Source organism: Biomphalaria glabrata, chromosome 5 (genome assembly GCF_947242115.1).
Source record: "Biomphalaria glabrata chromosome 5, xgBioGlab47.1, whole genome shotgun sequence".
Classification (NCBI taxonomy): domain Eukaryota; kingdom Metazoa; phylum Mollusca; class Gastropoda; family Planorbidae; genus Biomphalaria; species Biomphalaria glabrata.
In genome coordinates this window covers 53,760,863-53,786,735 of record NC_074715.1, presented here as the reverse complement: position 1 = coordinate 53,786,735, position 25,873 = coordinate 53,760,863, and the positions used below count along the sequence as shown (strand labels likewise).

The 25,873-nt window shown below is 39.5% G+C and overlaps 1 protein-coding gene across 12 annotated transcripts in view; it reads left to right on the top strand.

Annotated features, from left to right (window-relative positions):
- The window catches only part of LOC106060681 (adhesion G protein-coupled receptor L1-like), a 127,390-nt gene that overhangs the window by 59,955 nt on the left and 41,562 nt on the right, over positions 1–25,873 (top strand). For all 12 annotated transcript variants that reach the window (XM_056030322.1, XM_056030330.1, XM_056030329.1 and 9 more), the window contains exons 3-4: positions 22,725–22,917; positions 23,896–24,002. In XM_056030322.1, coding sequence (XP_055886297.1) covers positions 22,725–22,917; positions 23,896–24,002 — 300 coding nt within the window. The remainder of the gene's footprint in view (positions 1–22,724; positions 22,918–23,895; positions 24,003–25,873) is intronic.

Sequence of the window (25,873 nt, the reverse complement as noted above, 5' to 3'; positions counted from 1 at the left end):
TGACCTAACATGACCCCGATTTCTCCCCTCCTCCGAAGACCACAAACAATGAGTTTTATCCAGACCAGTCGTCATAGAAGTCCTCAACACTGACCTGCGACGTCGCAACCTTTGGGCGGTTTAGACCAATAGCTCGTTGCCACGTCGCAGGTCAGTGCTCAGGCCTTCTATAACAAAATACGTTCCACTTCAAAAAAATCAACTACAATAAGCGCGTCGTTAGAAACGTCAATGTCAAAGGCACATTCCTCGTCCCATATGCTAGGACAAATTTGTACAAATACTCCTTCTTCCCTAGAGCATGGAATGGGTTGCCTGAGCTAGCCAGGAAAACCAGTGACTTGGCAGAAATTTAAGTCATTGGTTAATATGCATGACTGAATGCATGACGCGTAGGACGTAATCATCTTCTTTTTTGAAGTAACGTCTGTATTATATAAGATAAGATAAGATGTCCATCGTTTACAACTCTTGACTTTCATCAGCCGTCTTCCCGTCTTCCGAGACAGAGGAAGCCATAATATGTATATAAAACGTCATCTGCGATGGTCTTAATCGTAGTTACATCAAAATCTATGCAGCCAGTCGAGACCACTTGTCAGCATCTTACTATTTCACATGTTTATCTACATTGAAATTTAATGTTGTATTAATTGTCAATAAAGCGTTTAGTTTCAAACGAAGATTTTTAAAGTTTTTATTCGACCTGTATTTATAAAAAGGATATGCATACAACTAGCTGTCTGGAGTGATAACCTAACATCGACACACATCAGCAGTAACAAAGACTCAGTTCAGTCATGTACACAAATACTGGCTTTACTAGCCCCCGCGCGCCTTGTGGCGTGATATTGGGCGGTGAAAGGAGTAAGCCTTAATGAGCCGGGGCGTTCCCCCCCCCCCCATCCACCGTCATCCTGCTATTCAATTCTGATTACACACTGTCCGACGGATTACTTAAATCTGAGGCTCCATATGGAATTGATTTAATCAGATTTCCCAAGGGACATACATTCTTTTCTCCTTTATGTCGTTTTTTTTTTCTTTCTATTGTGATGACGACTTCCTCTCCTCCCCCCCCCCTGAACACGCGCCCCAGACGCCCCGCCATACACGCCCCCAGTTCCGGGCACCCACCCAAATGCTTGGTCATAAACGCATAGGAATTTTTTAAAAAAATGCATTAACTTGGAGGCTAAGTCATTGGTGCACAAAATATTGCTTCGATGTCGGAGCAAGTTAATTAATAGTTTGACTTCCGGTTCTATCCCTCACATTCCCCCACACTCTCTCACTCTCTCACACACACACAGATAAAATGGCTTCACGAAAATCTCCATACAATTATATTTTTATGTCACTTGGGAACTGTCTAATTGGCTTTTGTGGCAACAGTAGCAAAAAGAAAAAAAAAATGTAACTAATGGATTAAGTTTTAAAATGACGTTCGAGTAATGTTGGAAATATGGATGACCGATTCTACGGTTAATTTTGTGTTTTCTAATAGGAGTGAACTTGATTAAAAAGCAGAAAACCATTTGCACAATGTCAATCTATCATTAACAGCGACGTGTCCATTACGGTGAGCACAAGGTCAGGTCACTCAGAACGCAAAAAAGTCTTTATATGTTTGTAAAGTCTTTAAATTATAAGATAAGATAAAATTAACATGCCAAATAAAGGTTAGGTTATTATTATCATTATTTATATTTTTTTGGTTTAACATTAACATGGTCTGATAATATTCATTTTGTGTTTTTCCCCCTTTTTTTTTTTCTTTGCTCACGCAGTTCTTTCCCCTTAGAACTCTTGTTTGATACTATTTTTTTACTCTTGCATGTTCGCCTTCTCCTCTATCTCTCTTTGCCTCTGTCCAATGCTCTCTTTGTTTCTGTCCAATGCTCTCTTTGTTTCTGTCCAATGCTCTCTTTGTTTCTGTCCAATGCTCTCTTTGTTTCTGTAGAATGCGCTCTTTGTTTCTGTCCAATACTCTCTTTGTTTCTGTAGAATGCTCTCTTTGTTTCTGTCCAATGCTCTCTTTGTTTCTGTCCAATGCTCTCTTTGTTTCTGTCCAATTTTGTTTCTGTCCAATGCTCTCTTTGTTTCTGTCCAATGCTCTCTTTTTTTCTGTCCAATTTTGTTTCTGTCTAATGCTCTCTTTGTTTCTGTCCAATGCTCTCTTTTTTCTGTTCAATGCTCTCTTTGTTTCTGTCCAATGCTCTCTTTGTTTCTGTTCAATGCTCTCTTTGCCTCTGTCCAATGCTCTCTTTTTTTCTGTTCAATGCTCTCTTTGTTTCTGTCCAATGCTCTCTTTGTTTCTGTCCAATGCTCTCTTTGTTTCTGTCCAATGCTCTCTTTGTTTCTGTCCAATGCTCTCTTTGTTTCTGTAGAATGCTCTCTTTGTTTCTGTCCAATACTCTCTTTGTTTCTGTCCAATGCTCTCTTTGTTTCTGTCTAATTTTGTTTCTGTCCAATGCTCTCTTTGTTTCTGTCCAATGCTCTCTTTGCCTCTGTCCAATGCTCTCTTTGTTTCTGTCCAATGCTCTCTTTGTTTCTGTCCAATGCTCTCTTTGTTTCTGTCCAATGCTCTCTTTCCCTCTGTCCCATGCTCTCTTTGTTTCTGTCCAATGCTCTCTTTGTTTCTGTCCAATGCTCTCTTTGTTTCTGTCCAATGCTCTCTTTGTTTCTGTCCAATGCTCTCTTTGTTTCTGTCCAATGCTCTCTTTGTTTCTGTAGAATGCTCTCTTTGTTTCTGTCCAATACTCTCTTTGTTTCTGTCCAATGCTCTCTTTGTTTCTGTCTAATTTTGTTTCTGTCCAATGCTCTCTTTGTTTCTGTCCAATGCTCTCTTTGCCTCTGTCCAATGCTCTCTTTGTTTCTGTCCAATGCTCTCTTTGTTTCTGTCCAATGCTCTCTTTGTTTCTGTCCAATGCTCTCTTTGCCTCTGTCCCATGCTCTCTTTGTTTCTGTCCAATGCTCTCTTTGTTTCTGTCCAATGCTCTCTTTGTTTCTTTCCAATGCTCTCTTTGTTTCTGTCCAATGCTCTCTTTGCCTCTGTCCAATACTCTCTTTGCCTCTGTCCAATGCTCTCTTTTCCTCTGTCCAATACTCTCTTTGCCTCTGTCCAACGCTCTCTTTGCCTCTGTCCAGTGCTCTCTTTTCCTCTGTCCAATACTCTCTTTGCCTCTGTCCAATGCTCTCTTTTCCTCTGTCTAACGCTCTCTTTGCCTCTGTCCAACGCTCTCTTTGCCTCTGTCCAATGCTCTCTTTGCCTCTGTCCAACGCTCTCTTTGCCTCTGTCCAGCGCTCTCTTTGCCTCTGTCCAACGCTCTCTTTGCCTCTGTCCTATGCTCTCTTTGCCTCTGTCCAACGCTCTCTTTGCCTCTGTTCAATGCTCTCTTTTTCTCTGTCCAACGCTCTCTTTGCCTCTGTCCAACGCTCTCTTTGCATCTGTCCAACGCTCTCTTTGCCTCTGTCCAACGCTCTCTTTGCCTCTGTCCAACGCTCTCTTTGCCTCTGTCCAACGCTCTCTTTCCCTCTGTCCAATGCTCTCTTTGCCTCTGTCCAATGCTCTCTATTCGTTGAGTCACTCTTTGAACGTATCCGTCTTATAAAGCAGAAGATTTAAACTAAGATTTCATTTTAAAATGACTACCAAAATCAAACCAAGTTTTGTGTGACGTGGGGCCTGATGCGCAGCAAGGACTTGTATTTATTGATGTATTTACCTGGCTCTTTTCTTGTTTCGTCTGTTTTGTAGCTCCCCCCTACCCCGTATTTATCTAGAATCTAGATGATTTATTTATGACTACGTTTATCTAGCATTTTTTTAAAATCTAGTGTTTGTTTTTTTATATCTAGTTTGTGTATGTTTTCTGTTGCTGTTTCCTTGTGAACTGTTTTGTTGTTACACAGAGAGCGTTTCTCAGTTACATAGTGCTTCATAACCATTTTGTACACAGTGAAATCTTAAGATCTAGATGTATACACACATTCAGTTGTTTTTTTTATATCGCTACCTCCTTGATCGCGCTATCTACTTCTCTTATTTCTCTCTCTCTCTCTCATTCTTTTCCCCTGTATCTCTCTCAGTCTCTCTCTCCCTGTCTTTCTCTCTCTTCATAGATCTGTTCCTTCACTGCTTTCTTTCTATCTCTTGTTAGCTCTGTTCTTCACTGCTTTCTCTCTCTTCTTAGTTCTGTTCCTTCACTGCTTTCTTTCTCTCTCTTTTCTTAGCTCTGTTCTTCACTGCTTTCTCTCTCTTCTTAGCTCTGTTCTTCACTGCTTTCTCTCTCTTCTTAGCTCTGTTCTTCCCTGCTTTCTCTCTCTTCTTAGTTCTGTTCATTCACTGCTTTCTATCTCTCTTCTAAGCTCTGTTCTTTCTCTCCTTCTTTCTCTCTCTTTAATTCTCTCTTCCTCTCTCAACCCTCTCTCTCTCTCTCTCTCTCTCTCTCTCTCTCTCTCACGATATATTTCCTACTGAGCTCATCGATTCCAGCCTAACTGTGACTAGATTGAAATATTTTTGTCTTCGCCTTGAGGGGACAGTTGCCATTACCCTGATGGTATTTACCAAGCATAATTCTACACCGCTGAAACCAAACCCATCGTGGGCTCCCGCACGCGCACGCAGCCTGTATTTGAGATAAATGATCTCTGCGTATGATACTCACGTGCTCTCGAGTTCTTCAATTGTCCTCGAGCCTCTGCATACGTTCCCCGGCATCCTCTGTTTACTTATGAGCAGCTCTGCGTTTCATTTTTACGTGTAGCGTCAACATTATCTGGTAAAAAAAAAAAAAAGGAAGACATTTCTTTATCTATAATGGTTATCTCCCCCCTTGGCGTCCTGTCTTTAGTGGCAGTTCTGTAGACACTCGTCAATACCCCCCCCCCTTCCCCTTACCATTGTTGAATATCACCCAACCCGGGGATGACAGCAGCTATTGTAAGTATTTTGAAAAAACTTAATCAATTCCCAGGCGGATTAAAAAAAAAAATACTTCAATTAAGAAAATAATGAGACAGGACTGGATGACATGATTATAGTGGAGGTCATTTCATTGGCTGGATGTTCGCATAAACGGAGATGTGGCTAGGCGCTTAGGTTCTGAAGTGAAGATAATAAGTTCGAATCTTTATGGGAGGTTGCGCGAAATTTTTCAAGTGTTCCCAAATTCTTTAAGTTTTAATTATTCCTTGACGTACGTTGTGATAGGTTAAAAATAGTTGATCATTGTGCTGGCTGCATAATTGCTTATGACCACAGCAACCACAGTAACGTTTTATTATGGCCACAGTAATATGTGATTATGGCCACAGTAAGTCGTGATTATGGCCACAGCAATGTGTGATTATGGCCACAGTAAGTCGTGATTATGGCCACTGCGATGTGTGATTATGGCCACAGTAAGTCGTGATTATGGCCACTGCAATGTGTGATTATGGCCACAGTAAGTCGTGATTATGGCCATTGCAATGTGTGATTATGGCCACAGCAACATGTGGTTATGGCCACAGCAATGTGTGATTATGGCCACAGCAACATGTGGTTATGGCCACAGCAATGTGTGATTATGGCCTCAGTAAGTCGTGATTATGGCCACTGCAATGTGTGATTATGGCCACAGTTAGTCGTGATTATGGGCACTGCAATGTGTGATTATGGCCACAGCAACATGTGGTTATAGTCACAGTTATGTGTGATTATAGCCACAGTAACATTTTTTTATGGTCACAGTAACGTGTGATTATGGCCATTACAAAGTGTGATGATGGTCACAGTAACGTGTGATTATGGCCACAGTAACGTGTGATTATGGCCACTACAAAGTGTGATAATGGTCACAGTAACTTGCGATTATGGCCATTACAAAGTGTGATTATGGTCACAGTAACGTGTGATTATGTAAACTCTAATCCACGGAGTGAGCTTTACTTTAACTCCTTCTCTCCTAACTGACGATACCAGCGTTGATTCCACCAGAATGTGGTAAATAATTACGGAGAGAATGAGTTAATTAAAAAAAAAATATTTGTAAAATTGGACAGATGTTTGAACGGACACGAATGGCTTTAACTCTTTCTCTCCTAACTGACGATACCAGCGTTGATTCCACCAGAATGTGGTAAATAATTACGGAGAGAAAGAGTTAAACGTCTTTCCCAGGTGTTCGAATGTCACTGCCAGCTTCATTTTATAACCTAACGTTAGATGGCATTGGTCATTAATAAGTCACACTTAAAGTAGCACACCGCCCCCTCCTCATTTAGTACTTCACTGAGTCTTGTTCAGAGCAATAAATGAATGAGTTTGTTAAAAGTACGATAAAATAGTTTGGGGTGGGGTGATGGCGGGGTATTAAAGAGTACCACGTTTGCATAGCCCAGCCGTATGTTTAATGCCTGTCTGGTTATCTCCCCCATCAGACGATAACACAAGTATAAATTTGACTGGTCAGTGACTGATAGCATGGGCAGTTAAGTTAGTGCCAGACAAAGAAAGGCAGATGTTTTTTTGTTTTTTTTTATGGCAAGAACGATAAGGTCAATATAATAACCACGAGGTGAAGTGTTTGGGGATGGCGAAAGAAATATAGGTGAGTGCGATAAGAGGAAGGAGTGAAGAGAAAGAGTAGAGGAAAGAGAAAGAGGGAGATAAAGTGAAGACTGGGAGATAGTTAAAAAGAAAAGGAGAGAAAGAAAAAAAGAGAGAAATAAGCCTAGAAAAAAAAGTTACAAAACAAACGGATTAGTAAATTTTAATAACATAAAACACAAAATAAAAAAAATGACTTTAAAATAACTGACCGATTTTAATTCAATATAATAAAAAATGTTTAGATGAAATGTCTGTCTTCTAAAAATTGGAATGATTTTAATTATGCAAATGTTATTTTCAAATGAATGCCATGTCACTACATGCCATGCCGCCATGTCAAACCCAAAGGAAACATTTTTATTGAAACATGTGTGACAATTGAAAGACGGACGAGGTTATTGAGTAGACACCGTCAACTTGACGCCAGTAATGACTGACACTTAATTGCTAGCTGACAGTTTTGTTGTCGCTCAAACATTTATTCAGAGAAATGTTCACCTTATACAAATCAACAACTGATATTTACATATGAACTTGAATATTCAGTACATTGATGTGTGGCATTGTACTAAGATAGTAACAAAGACTAGATGTCGAAGGTCTACCAAGTGAATAATTATCTAAGGAAAATATGTTAATTAAAGTCCTGTGGAATTTATTTCTCCAGAACTCCTTGTGTTCAAAAGTACGTGACGCTTATTTCTCTCTATGTAATGGTTATTTAATTAAACATTGTTTCACTATAATGCAGTTTATGACTTATACAATTTATTTGGCCCTATCTTCGGTTCTAACGTACTATTGATGTTCATATAATACTGCCAAGAAGAAGACATTTTTGAATTAAGACTATTGCTAAGTAGAAATTTTTTAATTAGGACTATTGCTGTTAATTGCTAAGTAGAACGTTTTGAATAAAGACCTGCTAATAATAGCTTTATTCCTATAGTGGGGTGATCCTTTCCCTCCACCCACTACCCTGAAAAAAGAAGGGAGGGGGGGGGGGCGCGAAGGCGGTAAATTTAGTTTTCAAAGGACACAAAATCTGTCGTATATATATCCTCCTTCGTGATCGAAGATGAGCACATTTCTCATTTCCTATGGACTCGAAGATGAACATGTTGGATGAGAATGTGGCTTGTGCGATGTTACCAATGTAAAATATAAGGGACATCGTTTGAGAAACACTGTCTTAGTAGACCTAGCTTAACTCTTTCTCTCCTAACTGACGATACCAACGTTGCTTTCACCAGAATGTGGTAAATAATTACGGAGAGAAAGAGTTAAGTGTTCCTTCTATCTACTTGTGGTGCACGTCTTACCACGTCACGGTGTGATACGTTCTGATCATGAGCTGTTACAGTGGTGTCCTAGTTTTCAGGTTTCTTTCACCTGCTCGACACACAGCGACATGAATCAGGTGTCCTTGCGGTTCGAGATTTTCCGAATCCCCTTTATGAACCACTTGACCAGGGAAAGGCATTTACCCGTGGCCAGGGTGAGGAATTGGCTCTTCACCGATCCCTCTGTCCGGAGTCCCGCCTTATCCGAAGTGATCATGTATTCACACCCGGTATGTCGTCGGACACGGTCCCTTGAGCCAACGCCACGGGTTCCCCCCGCCCGTGCGAGGCCGGAGGCCGAGCCGACGTGGGGGCCCGCCGTATACCTATACTGTGGGAAGCGTGGACGAGAGGCCAAGTGCGCTTGAACTTGGCTTACCTTGGCTACCTTGGCTCGAGGTTCGACACCCGACTCGGGCAGAGTTGTGTTTACTGAGCGCCTAAAACCAACTTCTAGATACCCCCTCCCCCCCCCCCCCCCCGGTCCACAAATGAGATTGGACCAAAAGCGCTCTGAGCATGCTATACGCATGAAAGTAGCGCTATAGAAAAGCCATAATAATGTGCCACCGCACCCGCACAGCGACATGAAGAATAAGCTTCAACTTATTGTTAAGTAACACACTTTATATATTATCGTAGGTCTACATAGTCCTAACACGTTAATGACGTTACTCATTCCAATATAAACAGTAAGACTGAGATAAACCATGCTATCAATTACTGTCTATTAGGCTTTCCTGTAAGTCATGAATGGTCTCCCCTAAAGGTCACTAAGGTCAGATAGCATTAAACACGCCTGCATGTGTCATCAGTACTGTTCCGTCAGCTCTCCGTACAAAATATCCTGGCCCTGATATGACACTTGCCCCGGGCTCCGCGCCCTGCTCAGGCCGCCTCTGTTACACCCGAGCATGCACTGGATTTCGGTAGTTCTAATAAGCCAAGATCGTGCGCAAGCCGCAACTACCTTACAAATGGGAGAAAAATAGATGTTAGTAAATGTCAAGGTCAGTCACATGACGACGTTGTCGACATGCCGTTTGCTAGAAATAAGATTTATTTATTCCACGTGTTGGTCATTCTCTGAATTCTTTTTAGTAGATGCTGTAAACTATATAATTACTTTTAAATATTTATAAATAATGTTTATATACTTTTTACTTGTATATTACTTCATCCCTGTGGATATCCGAAAATCATATTAAGCACTGACAATATAAGGGCATATTAAGCGCTGACAATATAAGGGCATATTAAGAACTGACAATAAGGGCATATAAAGCACTGACAATATAAGGGCCTTTTAAGCGCTGACAATATAAGGGAATATTAAGCGCTGACAATATAACGCATTATTAAGCGCTGACAATATAAGGGCATATTAAGCACTGACAATATAAGGGCATATTAAGCGCTGACAATATAAGGGCATATTAAGCACTGACAATAAGGGCATATTAAGCGCTGACAATATAAGGGCATATTAAGCACTGACAATAAGGGCATATTAAGCACTGACAATATAAGGGCATATTAAGCGCTGACAATATAAGGGCATATTAAGCGCTGACAATATAAGGGAATATTAAGCACTGACAATATAAGGGCATATTAAGCGCTGACAATATAAGGGCATATTAAGCACTGACAATAAGGGCATATTAAGCGCTGACAATATAAGGGCATATTAAGCACTGACAATAAGGGCATATTAAGCACTCACAATATAAGGGCAAATTAAGCGCTGACAATATAAGGGAATATTAAGCGCTGACAATATAAGGGCATATTAAGCACTGACAATATAAGGGCATATTAAGCACTGACAATATAAGGGCATATTAAGCGCTGACAATATAAGTGCATATTAAGCGCTGACAATATAAGGGAATATTAAGCACTGACAATATAAGGGCATATTAAGCGCTGACAATATAAGGGCATATTAAGCGCTGACAATATAAGGGAATATTAAGCACTGACAATATAAGGGCATATTAAGCGCTGACAATATAAGGGCATATTAAGCGCTGACAATATAAGGGCATATTAAGCACTGACAATAAGGGCATATTAAGCGCTGACAATATAAGGGCATATTAAGCACTGACAATAAGGGCATATTAAGCACTGACAATATAAGGGCATATTAAGCGCTGACAATATAAGGGAATATTAAGCGCTGACAATATAAGGGCATATTAAGGTCCCCATTTCTCAAATAACTTTGTTGTTGTTTTTTTTCAGTCTAGATTCGATCGTATCAATACTATTACATGTTGAACGGTTGTTTGATCTTTGGACGCATTAATTCCGAGTTCCAACCCTTATCATCGCCATTCCCAGTCGACTTACTAGGCGGTTGTCATAAAACGTCATAACGTTGTGTCCAGCCTGGACGTCTTAACTGTAGAACCCTTTTTTTTTTCAACGACACAATTAAATTTGTAGGACTTAAGTTAAGTTCCACTTTCAAACTTTGCGATCTATAGGGCATATGATGTAAAGGCCATCTGTTTCTGTGGCCCACGGTTTACAATGGAGTGAAGTGGCCTGCACAACGACCAATCGCCTATATTTTTTTCCTAATTAATGTCAGGTATTCATTAGAGCTGGCTCGGAGGCACCCTAAAGATCCAGGAATTAGAAACCAAAATCTTACTAGGATTCGAACCCGGGACCCCTGGTTTACGATTTACCCCCTCAGCCACATTGCCTCCATTTTTCTTTTCTAGACTACGTGATACTGCTGAGCTGTTAACTCTTTCTCTCCTAACCGACGATACAAACGTTGATTCCATCAGAATGTGGTAAATAATTGCGGAGAGAAAGAGTTAAGCAATTCGCAGTATGTGCCATTACCGTAGCTCTGTTCTGGCGTGTTGGCTATACTGCGGGGAAGGTATAGGTCAGTAGTCAACATTAGGTTACTCCACCAAAAAAAAGTCATAACTAAATGACCACTCGGGTAGCTGGAGGCGCTTTACGTGAAATGTATCTCTTGAAATAGAAATTTACCAACCAATCAGAACTTGTCTAGTGCGTATTGCCAGGGAGGCGTGTGTTGAACTGGGGGTAAAGAAAACGTAAAGGTGGGGGGGGAGGGGGCCTCACTTAAGTTTGTTATCCGAGTCAGCAGGGGAAACAAACGTGGAGGCCTAAAGGGCCACAACCCGCCGATCTGTTTGCTCAGAGACCAGCCAACACATATTTGAAGAGGCAACACTCGTCTCGTGGCTTGCATAAACTAAACTCTGGCAGGACACACCAGAGACACGCCTGAGTGTCGACAACCCTGAGCACTTAATACAATAAAAAACAAAACTTTTGCATTCCGAACAGACTGTACAAATAAAAGCACACAGTGTGTATACCTTTTTTTTTTTAGTCACTTTTATGTTGCCAGATAGATAAAAGAGCGATCTTATATTTTCAGAGCAGTACATAACTTTAGCATACATTTCATTTTAATTATTGCTTCTTTTTGTCTCAGAATAAGTTTTCCCAAACTTATATCAACTCTGTGTCTGTCTGTCTGTTCTGTACACGTTGTTTGAAACTTAACACAATTATTTAGTGTGCGTAACAAAACATGAAGCAATAATTAAAAAAAAAATTATTGGTAATTAATTACTTTTTTTTTTTTTTTTTTTTTTTTTTTTACCTAAAAAGGAAATAAATCGTGTTGTATTTAGAGCTGTACTGTATATGTGGAGTTGTTCCCCTTAAATAAGTTTAAATATTTTTATTTGCTTGCTGTTAATCTTTTTATGAAAATGTTCTTCCTCCTCTTCCTCCCCTCTTCCTCTGATAGGATTTTGTCCAGTGCTCCGTTTTGTGATCTCTCTCCCCCGCCTTTTGTTTCTTGCTGGATGCAGGAAATCTCGTCCGTTCCTTATCCTCTTGAAGTTGTCTGCCCCTGGGCTGTTAGCTTTCACCCCGAGACACAGATAGAAGCCTCAGAACAAAACCTTTACCAGCAATCCTCGGACTGCTGAGATGAACTGCAAGATGGAATCAATACTTGAGTTCTGTCCCTTTGTTTCTTTAGCATAGATGATGGAGCTGCTAGTCTTGTATAGCGCAGTGTTCTAATTAGAAGGAAGATTAGTTAAGCGGAAAATAATATATGCACACATATTAAAAACACGCTATGGAATATAAATGAAATAATTGTTATTTGGAAATGCATGAAGATTTAGCGCATATATTTTGGCTACCTACCTATCCCCTAGTCTGTTGAACCATTGGGTCACCATGCAAGATCTGTCGACCGTCTTTCTCCATTCCTCTGTGTCTTTTGCCTTAGATCGAACCTCTTTCAATGGCAGGCTCGTCCATTCTGTCTGCCTCTTCTTCTTTTTCCTGGTACTGTTCCCTGAAAGAAGGTCTTTGCGAGCCCCGAAGACCTTGTAATATGGCCATATATTTTTAGATTCCGTTTTTTTTTTACGATAGTTAGCAGGTCATCGTGGGGTCCAATCGCTATAGTAACCCTGTCTCTAATCTCTTAATATGTGATGCGGTCTTTGAAGACCGTATAGGGGCTAGACCACTAGTGCAATAAAAATGATATTTCTATTAATACAAATAATAATGATAAGTTCTTTTCTAGTTCGAAGACAGAAGTGCAGTATTGCACCTAGTTCACAGACCTATAGTTGACCTACTTATTATGACATATCGGACGCAGACAAATGGGACTAGATTTCATAATCCTTAAAACTATTTCATTGAGGTCCGTAATGTAATAAACATGAACAGATTGATGATGAGCAATAATTAACAATGCAGAATTGGAACAAAGGAAATCAATGTGTATCAGTGCGTAGCACAGTCATAGTACCTGTTGGCTCGGGTACAGAACATTGACAGGAGCCCCCCTCCGGCGGTAAGTTGAGTGACACTGAACTCAGATTGAGCCATCTTATAATGTGAGACTACACCTCAAGGAAACAAGACACAAGGCGGACTACACAAGGTGGGATACACAAGGTGGACTACACTAGGTGGACACAAGGCGGACTACACAAGGCGGACTACACTAGGCGGCCTACACTAGGTGGACACAAGGCGGACTACACAAGGCGGACTACACTAGGCGGACACAAGGCGGACTACACAAGGTAGACTACACAAGGCGGACTACACAAGATGGGCTACACAAGGTGGACTACACTAGGCGGACACAAGGCGGACTACACAAGGCGGCCTACACTAGGTGGACACAAGGCGGACTACACAAGGCGGACTACACTAGGCGGACACAAGGCGGACTACACAAGGTAGACTACACAAGGCGGACTACACAAGATGGGCTACACAAGGTGGACTACACAAGGCGGACTACACAAGGCGGCCTACACTAGGTGGACACAAGGCGGACTACACAAGGCGGACTACACTAGGCGGACACAAGGCGGACTACACAAGGTAGACTACACAAGGCGGACTACACAAGATGGGCTACACTAGGCGGACTACACTAGGCGGACACAAGGCGGACTACACTAGGTGGACACAAGGCGGACTACACAAGGCGGACTACACAAGGCGGACTACACTAGGCGGACACAAGGCGGACTACACAAGGTAGACTACACAAGGCGGACTACATAAGGCGGACTACACAAGGCGGACTACACAAGGCGGACTACGCAAAGCGGACCACACAAGGCGGACCACACAAGGAAGACCACACAAGGTGGACATGTTCCTCCTGAGGTAAAGGAGAACGAAGCCCACAAACTTTGGGTCATTTGAAAAGACAGTGTCGTTGGTCAATCATGTCACTTGCTAGAAGAGTCACATTCTGAATGTGTAGAAATTGTCCTGACGCACATATGACAACAACAACAACAAAAAAATAAAGCTTCTGATTGAATATTTTACAACGTCCACTTCTGTTTGTAAAATGTTTTACATATTTCGGATGTTCCTTCAGAGTTGAAGATAGTTTACTTCCTAGTCCAAACCTCCCGCAGGACGACGGGGGATGGGAGCGGGCAGGATTTGAACCCTCGACCATCGATAAATCCGAACGACAGTCCAGCGCGCAAACAGCACGACCAGGCAGCCATCGTATGACAAAGTTGTTGTTTTTTTTGTGTTAAGATCGTTGTTTATCGTCCAGTAGAAAGTCAGTTGGGATCATGGGCTCTGTTTTCCATGCACGAATGTCTAAAGTACTGTGAGTAATTGGAAAAATTAATGAATGAAAAAAAACAAACGGGTGTGTCTTCAGTTAAGCAACATTCTGGCAACTGAACGATTGAAGAATAACTTGCAATGAGCACAATTATTCATTAAAATGATGAAGACTTCGTTTACGATAGTAAAACTGGCTATATAATGTTGACTCATCATAATATTTAATTTCATGTATCCTAACCGGTAAGTAAAAAGCGTAATATTAAAGAAATAACAATTTAAAACAACAACAACAACAACAACAAACACTTTTATCTAGTAGAGAGTACTTTCACATTGTTGACATATTTATTATTTTTATTATTTATTATAAAAATCTGACACCGTTAGAATTGAATGTAAAGATGTTCTGACAATTTAGGAGTTACCTTCCTTTAATCCATCCATCCATCCCAGTGGCGCTACAGCCCATGGAGGGCTCTGGCCTGCTTTAACACATCCTTCCATTAATAGCTTTCCAATTACAAGATTTACATCCTTTGTTATTGTACTCTTTGATTTAAATCTATATGCCAGACGATACCAGTGCCGCGCTACCGTTGAAACCACCTAATCTAGAGTGTGCACAAACACTATAAAATGTAGCCTTCTAGTCTGGGCTTAAGTTAAGGACAGTTTAAAATTTCGTATTTTATTGTTCACGCCCAGTGAGAGAGTTAGTGATCTGTGAGTCAGCCATCAGGACCAAGGACCAAGGATTTTATATAGTAGATAGATAACTATAGAACAATGAAATAGACTATGATTTCAAGTAACATTATGTACACATTGTTTAGAGTCCTACATTGAACACATTTGAACAAGTAAAATATAAAAAAAGAAGGCTAATTCAATAGGAAGAACTCCACATTTACAGCCATGCATATCAATACTCTGAAAGAATAATTTCACTTTTTCTATATAAAGCAAAATTAATTCATTAACACTAATTGATTAACTTATTGGTAAATTTTTTTTTTGGATAGATTCATGTATCCGTATTGTCATCGACTTCGAATTTCAACTTGATCCGAGAATGCAAAGTGGGAGAAATAACGTATACAAGATTTTTACCAGACAGACAGACAGACGGAGCGAGTTCAAATAAGCTTTGTAAAATGATTCTTCCACTATAAGAGACCGTTTGGGCTATTATTGGCTGTGGGCCCGGGCGTAATGAGTGCATCTACAATAAAGAAGTGCTCTTATACCTTAGTGAACTGATCACTCCACTTGTCCCCCAGAGAGCCCTGCGCTCCATGGACTCAATCTTATAGTGGTACCACGTTTCTCCCTCAAAAGTTACCCTTTGCGGGCTTTATTTAGTACACGGACCAAAGGTTTGGAACTCACTCCTCACTGATCTCAGACAGACAGCATGCTTCACTAAATTCAAGAAGAACATTAAGACCTATCTATTCGAAACTTTCTTAGATAAGTTTGCCATTTTAACTCTCGTGATTATGTTTGTAATGTTTATCACAGCACCTTGAGCCTACATCATGTATGTTAACAGCGCTCTATAAATGAAATAATAATTAAATAATAATTATTATTATCATGAGCCCCTTTGCGCCACTGTTGCTACGTGAAAGAGACGGGGAGAGTATGTGTGCATTATGTAATAAGATGATATGAAAAGGTTTAAAATTATTATTTTTTGATCCTTCTAGAGTAAAATAATTTTAATGATGTTCCTCTATTTTTTTCTGAGATATGGTTGGCATCTAGATCAATATGCCGGACTGTTACGCGGAGCCTGTGTGTGTTACTAAGGTGACGGTGGGAAGAGGTTACATCCTGTAACAACAATGGTTTCAAACACTTTCTAAACATAAAACTATTCTTAAAGTCCGTGTTGTTACCGGTCGTTGACTTGTAGCACCAAACTGCTAGTAGACAATTAAACCGTTGTAGGAGTAATATATCTTAACCCTTTCGACGCGTGTGGTAGTTTAGAGCCTCTTAACACTAGAATAGTAATTTCCATTTTGTATGCAAAGCTCAACACTTTAAGGGTTAACCAATAAAACTTCAAATAACTTGAATAACTTCCTTGTGAACAAACTAAATAGAACTTTATAATATAGACAAAAATCAAGTTGATATGAATAAAATAAATGTACTAGACTTTAGAAAGAATATTTCTTAACAAATTTTAACTCCCGACAATAACACAACATTTCAGTCTCAAGTTCTTCAGTCGTCTCCCTTAATCCAGACCACGTGACGGCAATGCCAACTATGTTGCATCATTCACAACCAAATCGCTAACCTCTTCCCACCGTCACCATAGAAACACACACACACACACACTCCATAACAACCATAAAAAATATAAGCGTCCATTTTTCAAGTAAAGATTTTGAACAGAAAAATATATTTTAAAAAAGTGACAAGATTTGATCTCTTCAAGTAATCAAAAGACTAAATCGATTCTGCAGACAACCTCGCTGAGTGGTCAGAAAGACAGAATTAAAGATTGTATCAACTTAAAGCTTTTCTTTTCAGCATTCAACGAGTTGATTGAATTTGATGTAGAAAACAAACCATGTGTTTTTGAGCGTGGAAAAAAAAAACGGAATTGATGGAATCAATAACATATGTATGTGGAGACAGTGTGTGTGTGTGTTGGTTATGAGCAAAGATCAATAAAAATAATGTGCTATCATGTGATTGGCTCTGTGTATTAGGAAAATGACAAAGAAATTGATCCCATTTTTAACAATTTAAAAAAACAAATCTGAAACGTGTTCACATCTTTGTATGTGTATATGTCTGTCTGCAAGTGTGGCCAGTAGCTAAGCGATGTGTAGGTATGGAATCACAAGACTTGAGTTTGAGTGTCACAAATCTTCATGCATGAATTAAGAAAAACAAAAAGGTCACTCCTAGCCGGTACTTTTACAAGTGTAGTGTCAAAATATTCAACTTCTTACAAGCGATTATACGAAATATATTTGACAACTTAAACATTTTTTAGAATTTTTTTGTTTTTCGGGGCACCACATCAATTCTAAACGGTCATGGGCCCAGGCGCAATGGACTCCTTCGCGTCATGGTTGTTACGCCACTGTGTGTCTGCGTCTGTGTATTTGTAAGGCTTCTTATAATATACGAGTGCATAAACTTACTTAATTAAAGCAAATATATCATTAACATACTTGCAAATCAATCAAGTCAATCCGATCGCCTACTTCCTCAAACGTTATGTATTTGCTTAAATCCGCGCTTGAATCGATCAATCTTTCTATCTCTATTGCGACTTAGTAAAAGTCCTCAAGGAAAGATAGCTGCTTGAGTAACCAACGTTAAATGGAATTGCATCTGATATCATTATCATCTTTAATATTTTTTTTTTACTATTGGAGGCGGACAACACGAGGCCTACTTTAACTCTTTCTCTCCTAACTGACGATACCAACGTTGATTCGACCAGAATGTGGTAAATAATTACGGAGAGAAAGAGTTAATGAATTGTTTTCTAATAAGTGAAGGCGATGTTGACAGATTGCCACTTGGTAAGGAAAGATGGATGAAAATAAAAATTTTCCGCTTCTTTTTTGCGCGTGTCTGCCGATCTTCACAAGATGAATGACCACAACGTCGTTACGTCATGGTGGTCACGTGTCAGTTTGAGGGGCTGAATGAAAAGTGTTTCAGAGCTGATTGTTTGTGGTGGGAGGGGGGGACTTCGAAATTAGGTCACACATTTGATCTGGCTGCCAGCCATCATTTGCATTCTCATCTCCACTTCATACTCTCTCTAAGAGTTCTGCCTCTTGTATTCCACCGCCATCACGGGGGCGGTGCCTTGTGCTTGAGGAATGGCGGGATAGACAATTATCATCATTTCAAATTTCAATATTTCGTCATTTGTGAAATAATGGAGAAACAGGGGAACGAAGCGCCTGTAAGAGTCATTAGGCAAGGATTATTTCCCCTTGTTTAATGTTTCATGCACTCAAATAACATCCCTAGCATTAACTCAGTTCTCCTTGTCATTCCGTCTGTCTGTCACAAAATTTCTCCTCCTTTCCTCACTCACTCTTTTTTTTTATCACTTTCTTGTCCCTCTTATCCCGTTGTTGTCATTTGTCCTTGTCCAGTCGGACTCCCACCTCCCGCTGGACCCCTCTACCCCCCTCTCTTTTAAATGGCCAAAACAAAATGGGTTCCAACTAATGGCGTTTTTGCTGGATATTATTTAAAATGGACAAATTATGTCCAGGCCTGCTGCGTTTCAAATGGACAAATTATGTCCAGGCCTGCTGTGTCTTTTGGATTTTAAATTAATAAAGATCGAAGCAAAAAGATTTCCCAAAAGGGTTCACCTTTTATTTTTTTTTTTTGTTTAAATATCGTTATTTTGTATTAAATAACTGAATGGTCGCATATTGCGTAGACAATCATAGGCCATGCTTGTGTACACTTTACTTGTGGTCTTTTAAACATGTTTTCGGGTATTATTTTTTACAACAGTAAAGAGATATCGGCTTTTTTGTTTTACAAAATAGCTTTTATACTTACAGCATGCTGAGAGCGCTTTGGTCCAATCTCTTTTCTAGACCATTGGGAGGGGGTATAACTGGGAGGTTTTCCGTGCTGCCTATAGTCGCTCAGTAAACACAGCTCTGCTCGAGTCGGGTGTCGAACCATGATAGGTAGCCAAGCCAAGGTCGATCTTACCGAGCCTCTCGGCCACACATCTCCATAATCTTCTTCTGTATATATATATGATTCTCTACGTCTCACAACCATGCGGGACACCACGCACGCACACTATGATTGGACAGGCTACACGAGGCTCTGTATGGGGGATATATTAAATATACAAACATACAATAATTAATAAGCTTCTCGAGCCCTTGAAATCACTCTCATAGTAGTAGGTCTACATCTATTATAGTTGTATCTAGACTCTAGATCTCGGTCTAAGTATATGTCGGTCTACAAGCAAATGTTTTTATTACAAAATGGATTTAGGTCGATTAGCCATGTTGATAGCTCCATTCATACTATTTTTTACATTCACGCATTCGCTTTACTTATAACATTATTAGCCTATTTCAGTGATGCCCAACCTAATTCGACCCGCGGGCCGTTTTAACTTCCGACACTCATCTAGCGGGCCACATGACCGAAACGTTACAAAAAGGAAATGAAACTGTTCTGAAACTATTTTGGTAGAAACTTGTGGATTTAATACTTAACTAGCAGGTGATTTGACAATCATCTTTGTTGCGTGTCAGAAAATAGCTTCATTTCTCGACTTCAAATGTGAATAACAGTGTAGGTAGCTCTACCACCGGCTCATTTTGTGGTCTCTTTTTTGGTAAATATTCCCATGGATCCTCCAATCTCTAGTTTAACAATCTTTTATTCGCGGCTCAAACCAAGAATGCCACCACATTTATTTTATAATGCCGTTTTTATGTTGTCGTTTTATTCAACAGCCAGACACTTTCTTTAAAAAATAAATATGTTGGCTTATTATCATGTTCAACAAAAAAAACAACTAAAGATAGGTTCACTTTTCGTGGTAAATTCTACAGAGTTCCAATGCATAAACACACAAATGTAAAAGATTATAATATTAATCCATCGGAGAAAAAATGAGGGTCCAAACGTAGGTAAAGATACATTTTTTCAACCTTTTTTTTTTTTTGGAAGGGAAATTTCTACACTTTGTGCCGACAATTCGGTGGGCCGGATGGAACCACGTCGCGGGCCGGATCTGGCCCGTGGGCCGTATTTTGGGCATCACTGGCCTATTTCGTTTAATTGTTTCCAAAACACTCTCAGTGACTATATCGACAGTGATACGCAAACTAAGACCCGCGGGTCGAGGGTAATATATTAGTTATTGATAATAGTCACTAACAAAAGTATAATAATAGACAGTGCTGGATTTACCTACAGGCAACATAAGCTATAGCTTAGGGCCCCCACTTGCTAGGGGGGCCCCAAGAAATCTTTCCAGGGATGGTTGCAATCATTTTGAAGAAAGCAAGTAGCCCCATATCACAAATAGCTATGGGCCTTATCAAGTCTAAATTTGGTCCTGATAGATAGATAAGATTGACAGACATACAGACAGGCAGACAGACAGACAGACAGACAGACAGATAGATAGATAGATAGATAGATAGATAGATAGATAGATAGATAGATAGATAGATAGATACATACATACATAGATAGATACATAGATACATACATAGATACATACATAGATATATACTGAGGCAATCAAATTAAAGCTCGGTAAAGTGCAAATTAATATCTTATATTTTATTATTAGTATTGTAAGCATTAAGGGACAGTCTTTATTATTTTTACTATCAATATTCTTTGGAATTTGAAATTAAGAGATTAAAGTACTTGGAAACATATCTATGTCAGTGCTGATTTCCCCCTTGATACAGTATTGTGTCATTCGAAGGCAGACCTAGGGAACAAGTAAGGAAACTGGCATTCAAAGTGTCTGAAGCCGCTGAGGAAATCATGATTGATGGAATCTATGCCAAGATGCAGGTCAGCTTGATTGTTTACGTTGCGTGCGGCTGCCCCTGACACTCGGGACATGAACTCCTCTATTGATATCTGGAATCTTGCATTGGTCGACGGACGTAATTCTGTTTGAACTCAATAGAATCAGGCACAGAACAATTCCTGGCCAAGTGGGCTATGAAGTATTGTTTTATAATTACCAAGCTGTTGATCTGCCGTGTTTGATGTGACAGGTCTAGTTAGAATTATGTCTCAAATAAGCCAAGCCATGCTGTATTGTGCGGGAAGATTATATTGCTGCCTCCCCTTTTGGGTAATTAGCTTTTGAGGAAAGTTCTTTTACGACATTGACGTCTCTATAGCCGGCTGGCTAAGAAAGGTGGGAAGCGTGGTCGAGAGGCTAAGTACGCTTGAACTTGGCTTGTCTTGGCTACCTAGAAGGGGTTCGACACCCGACTTGGGCAGAGTTGTGTTTACTGAGCGCCTAAAGGCAGCACGGAAAACCAACTCCAAATCCCCCCACTGGTCCACAAATGAGATTGGACCAAAGCGCTCTGAGCATGCTATAAGCATGAAAGTAGCGCTATATATAAATATATAAAAGCTATAAATAAAGGTCCATGTTTGAAAGTTGACGAATCTGTTAGGCAGCGTTAAATATCCCCAACAGATGTCAGAGATGAGAAAACCCATAAATATCGGAAGTTGAAAAAACAATCAGTATTGAGCTCGGACTGAAGTCCTTTAACTTGTTACTCGATTAAGAAATCTTAACCCATTCCATTCAATCATGCATTCACATATATACATGCCTGAGCTAGCCAGGAAAACCAGTGACTTGGCGGAATTTAAGTCATTGGTTAATATGCATGACTGAATGCACGACGCGTAGGACGTAATCATCTTCTTTTTTGAAGTAACGTCTGTATTATATAAGATAAGATACATACATATATCTTGAAACGCCGAACCAATTCGCATGAATTTTTGTTCCTTTTACCCAGTGGTTCTCAACCTTGTATGCTCGGTGACCCCTTTTTACAATCCCCCACTCTATCGCGACCCCCCCCCCCCACACACACACATACAGCAATAGAAGAATAGACAATAACAATCCATATTTTCAATGGTCTTAGGCAACCCCTGGCAAATCGTCAATCGACCCCCAAAGGGGTCGCGACCCACAGGTTGAGAACCCCTGCTTTTACCGGTACCTCTTATTTATTCTCCGTGATTCGCAGTCTTAACGCGACCATTCGCGAAAACTCGCAGGGTTTCTATTAAACCATTTCATTTAATATACAGTGTTTCCCTCATACAGCAGCAGTCTATATATAAAACATAATAGATTTACAGAGTGTAAAATATTTGGGCTTAAGGGCCTAAATAAAATCCAATTAAAATACACTTACTAGTTTACAGTTTAATAATAAATAATTCTACATTTCGCTGTAACGATGTAATGTTGCAATATAATGTTATAGTTCCTTGTGGAAGGTATACACTTTTAAACGAAACTATGTTCAGCTATTAAACTAGATTGAATTTAATGAACGTTGGTGTAAATAAATAAGTTCTTTCTTTGAATGAACTTTTCACTCAACTCTAGTCTTGCTGCTTTAACTCTTTCTCTCCTAATCGACGATACCATCGTTGATTTTGACCTCATTAAATTAAATTAATGTTTACTTTTTTAAACTTTACTTTGAATTATATAAAAAGAGCACGAATTTCCTTTTAATTCTATACCAAATAAATCATTTTCTGATAACAAACAACAAAGCTATTGAAGCCCAATCATAACAAGGTAGTGAAATAGTAATTAGCAAAATGAAGAATTCCTTCCAAAACGCGGAAAAATAATTACGGAGAGAAAGAGTTAAGTAATCAAAGGGAAATAAATCTACGCCACTGCTGTGCTGAAGTTATCAAACCTGTTCTGTAGAAATAAGTCTGAACCATTTTAGTGATCATGCAAGATTACGTTACAAATATTTACTATTAAAACATTTTAAAATTGTATTAAAATAGGTCTTGAAACTGCTCCATTAAAACGCTACGTTGGTCCTCCACAGAGTCCCCAATCCAGAAGACCAGCCTTGCCTGTGAAGACTATCATCTCCAGCTCAACTGCAGCCTTGGGGAGGTGGTACGCATAGTGCGGGCCCATTATGGTCGCTTCTCTTTGTCCGTCTGCAACAAACACGGACAGACAGATGGCTGGAAAATAGATTGCCACCTGATGGCCAAAGATAAAATCTCGGAAAGGTGAGTGAGTTTGTTTAGTTTAGCCGCGCTGGGGCCTGACAACGCAGGAGAGACGTCATTTTTGGAGACATTATTGCATAGTGCTTGGTATTATTACCATGTAAAAGTCCTCTGTTTCTGTGGCCGACGATTAACGACAATCCCACGTGGCCACCTCAAGGTGCAAAAAAGATACACAGAACTCAGGTGCATCTTAACAATCTCGAATCTCAAAATGCTAGTCTTCATCTGGATTCGAACCCGAGATCCTTCAGTTTAGAAGCCAAGCGATTTACCATTCAGCCAACAAGCCTCCCCTCCCCCCTTCCCCTCCGACCAACAAAGATACCCAGGACTCAGGTGCATCTTAGCAATCTCGAATCTCAAAATGCTAGTCTTCATCTGGATTCGAACCCAAGATCCTTCAGTTTAGAAGCCTGGTGATTTACCATACAGCCAACAAGCCTCCCCCCCCCCACATTGTCCATTTTCTTTAACCACCTGGTTAATCGTGAGCGATACTTTATATAAAAGGGGGTGAGATGTAAGTGTATATGTAGAAAATGAAATGGGTCGGAGTCTCAGTGTAAAGTTATGCACAGTATTTAAAAAAAAGGGGAAGCACTCTCTTACTCCCTCCCATTAAATTTATTCTTAAATCCTCCTGCCTCTGGCACCATATTGTCTTATTTAAGCTTCGACGATGATCTGTTACCTCTATAAACTCCTATGCACGACACATTGCCTAAAATGTACAGATTTTCGGCCAAAAATGTTTCATTTTTCTCCTGACTGTAACTCGCGCGGCTATTTCCAAATCTACAGGGAGAAACAAGTTTGAAACAGTGTTCTTGTACAGTGTTTAATGTCTTTGCTGGTTGTCGTTGATAAAATTTTAAAGAAGTAATATAATATTAGTTACTTGACTTTTATATATATATATAGGTCACGATGATATAGGTCACGATGAACTTTGTGTCTTTAAAAAAAAAAAAACAGGTGTGACGGAAGAAGATCGTGCACAGTCCTTGTCAACAGTGAAGTCTTCACTGACCCATGTCCAGGGACCTATAAGTACGCAGAAGTCAAGTATACGTGTGAAAAAGGTTAGTTTTTTTTTGCGTTAGCCACCTGATATGCTCATTTTTTTAAATATTTTTTTTTCCTTGCGTTTGCATTTGTCAGATATGTTAGTGGTAATCTGTCAATGTTTATATTTATTGGTTAATGTCAATGTCCATTGGACCTCATTCACCAATCGTAAACAAAACAACATTTAGTCACGTGATCTTATTGAGAAAACAACGAAAAAAAAACTGTCACGTGACAACCATCATGAATTAAACAAGAGATCGTAAATTATATAGAAGAGATAGAGCACCACGTGGCTAAATGTTGTTTGTTTACGATTGGTGAGTGAGGTCCAATGTCGTATCGTGACCTACTTTTGGAAGGATTCGTGTTTTAATACTTGGGGGATTTTCATACTGAAGGTTAATCACAGTAATCTGCTCTTTGTTGACGTTTTGATTGTTTATATCCGGTTCATGTTCTTTAAGCCAGAAAATAGAACAAAAGTGATATTGAGAAATATAGTGGCGATGTAAGCGAACCTAAAGAAACACGCCTACAAATAAAAAGAATAAGATTAGGAGACGTTTTTGAAAAAAAAAAAGTAATTTAAAAAATGTATGGGTCGTTATATTAAAAGAACACTGATGCCATATAAATAATAAAATAAGGGCTACTTTGCACTATAACCAAAAAAGCTTAGAAATTTGATTCTACAGTGTTGGAAAAAAAAAGGTTGATATTTGATATTTTAATACAGCATTTCCTTTCTTTTATTCTGTACACCGGATGTGATCAAAAACAACAACAACAAAAAAAAGTTTTTTTTGACGGATTTACCTCCTTTTATGAAAATCCCCCATACTTTTGAGTTTTTTTTTTGTTTTGTTTGGTTTTTGTTTGATATGATATCGTGAATGCTTAGAGTTTGTAATTTTGTGTCTGTTAGTTGATAAACTCGGTGTACCCGAGTTACTGCCCTCACTTATTTAACCTGCACAAATACATGGACACGTATAGGAAAGTATAAAGTTAATGAATCTCATTCAGTATCCTATAAGAGCTGCTAGAGATTTAATTTGCACAAAATGACGGGTCTTTGACCCATCCACACATTTTCGGATGCGAAGATGGTGCTTCATTAGTATATCAGTGTCACGAAGTGTGCCCAGAACAATTTTTAATCAGTATTGCAGTTATAAATTGTTTCATATCGAATAACGTGAATTGTGAATTAAATTATTTAAATTGATTATTTCACTTTGTCCCTTTTGATAATGTTTTGTAAATAACCTGGCGACTCCTGGGTCCCTTTTGATAATTTTTTGTAAATAACCTTGCGACTCGGGAGTCCCTTTTGATAATGTTTTGTAAATAACCTGGCGACTCGTGAGTCACTTTTGATAATGTTTTGTAAATAACCTGGCGACTCGTGAGTCCCTTTTGATAAGGTTGTAAATAACCTGGCGACTCGTGGGTCCCTTTTGATAAGGTTGTAAATAACCTTGCGACTCGTGGGTCCCTTTTGATAATGTTTTGTAAATAACCTGGCGACTCGTGAGTCCCTTTTGATAAGGTTGTAAAGAACCTGGCGACTCGTGAGTCCCTTTGATAATGTTTTGTAAATAACCTTGCGACTCGTGGGTCCCTTTTGATAATGTTTTGTAAATAACCTGGCGACTCGTGGGTCCCTTTCGATAATGTTTTGTAAATAACCAGGTGACTCGTGAGTCCCTTTTGATAAGGTTGTAAATGACCTGGCGACTCGTGAGTCCCTTTTGATAAGGTTGTAAATAACCTGGTGACTCGTGAGTCCCTTTTGATAATGTTTTGTAAATAACCTGGCGACTCGTGGGTCCCTTTTGATAATGTTTTGTAAATAACCTGGCGACTCGTGGGTCCCTTT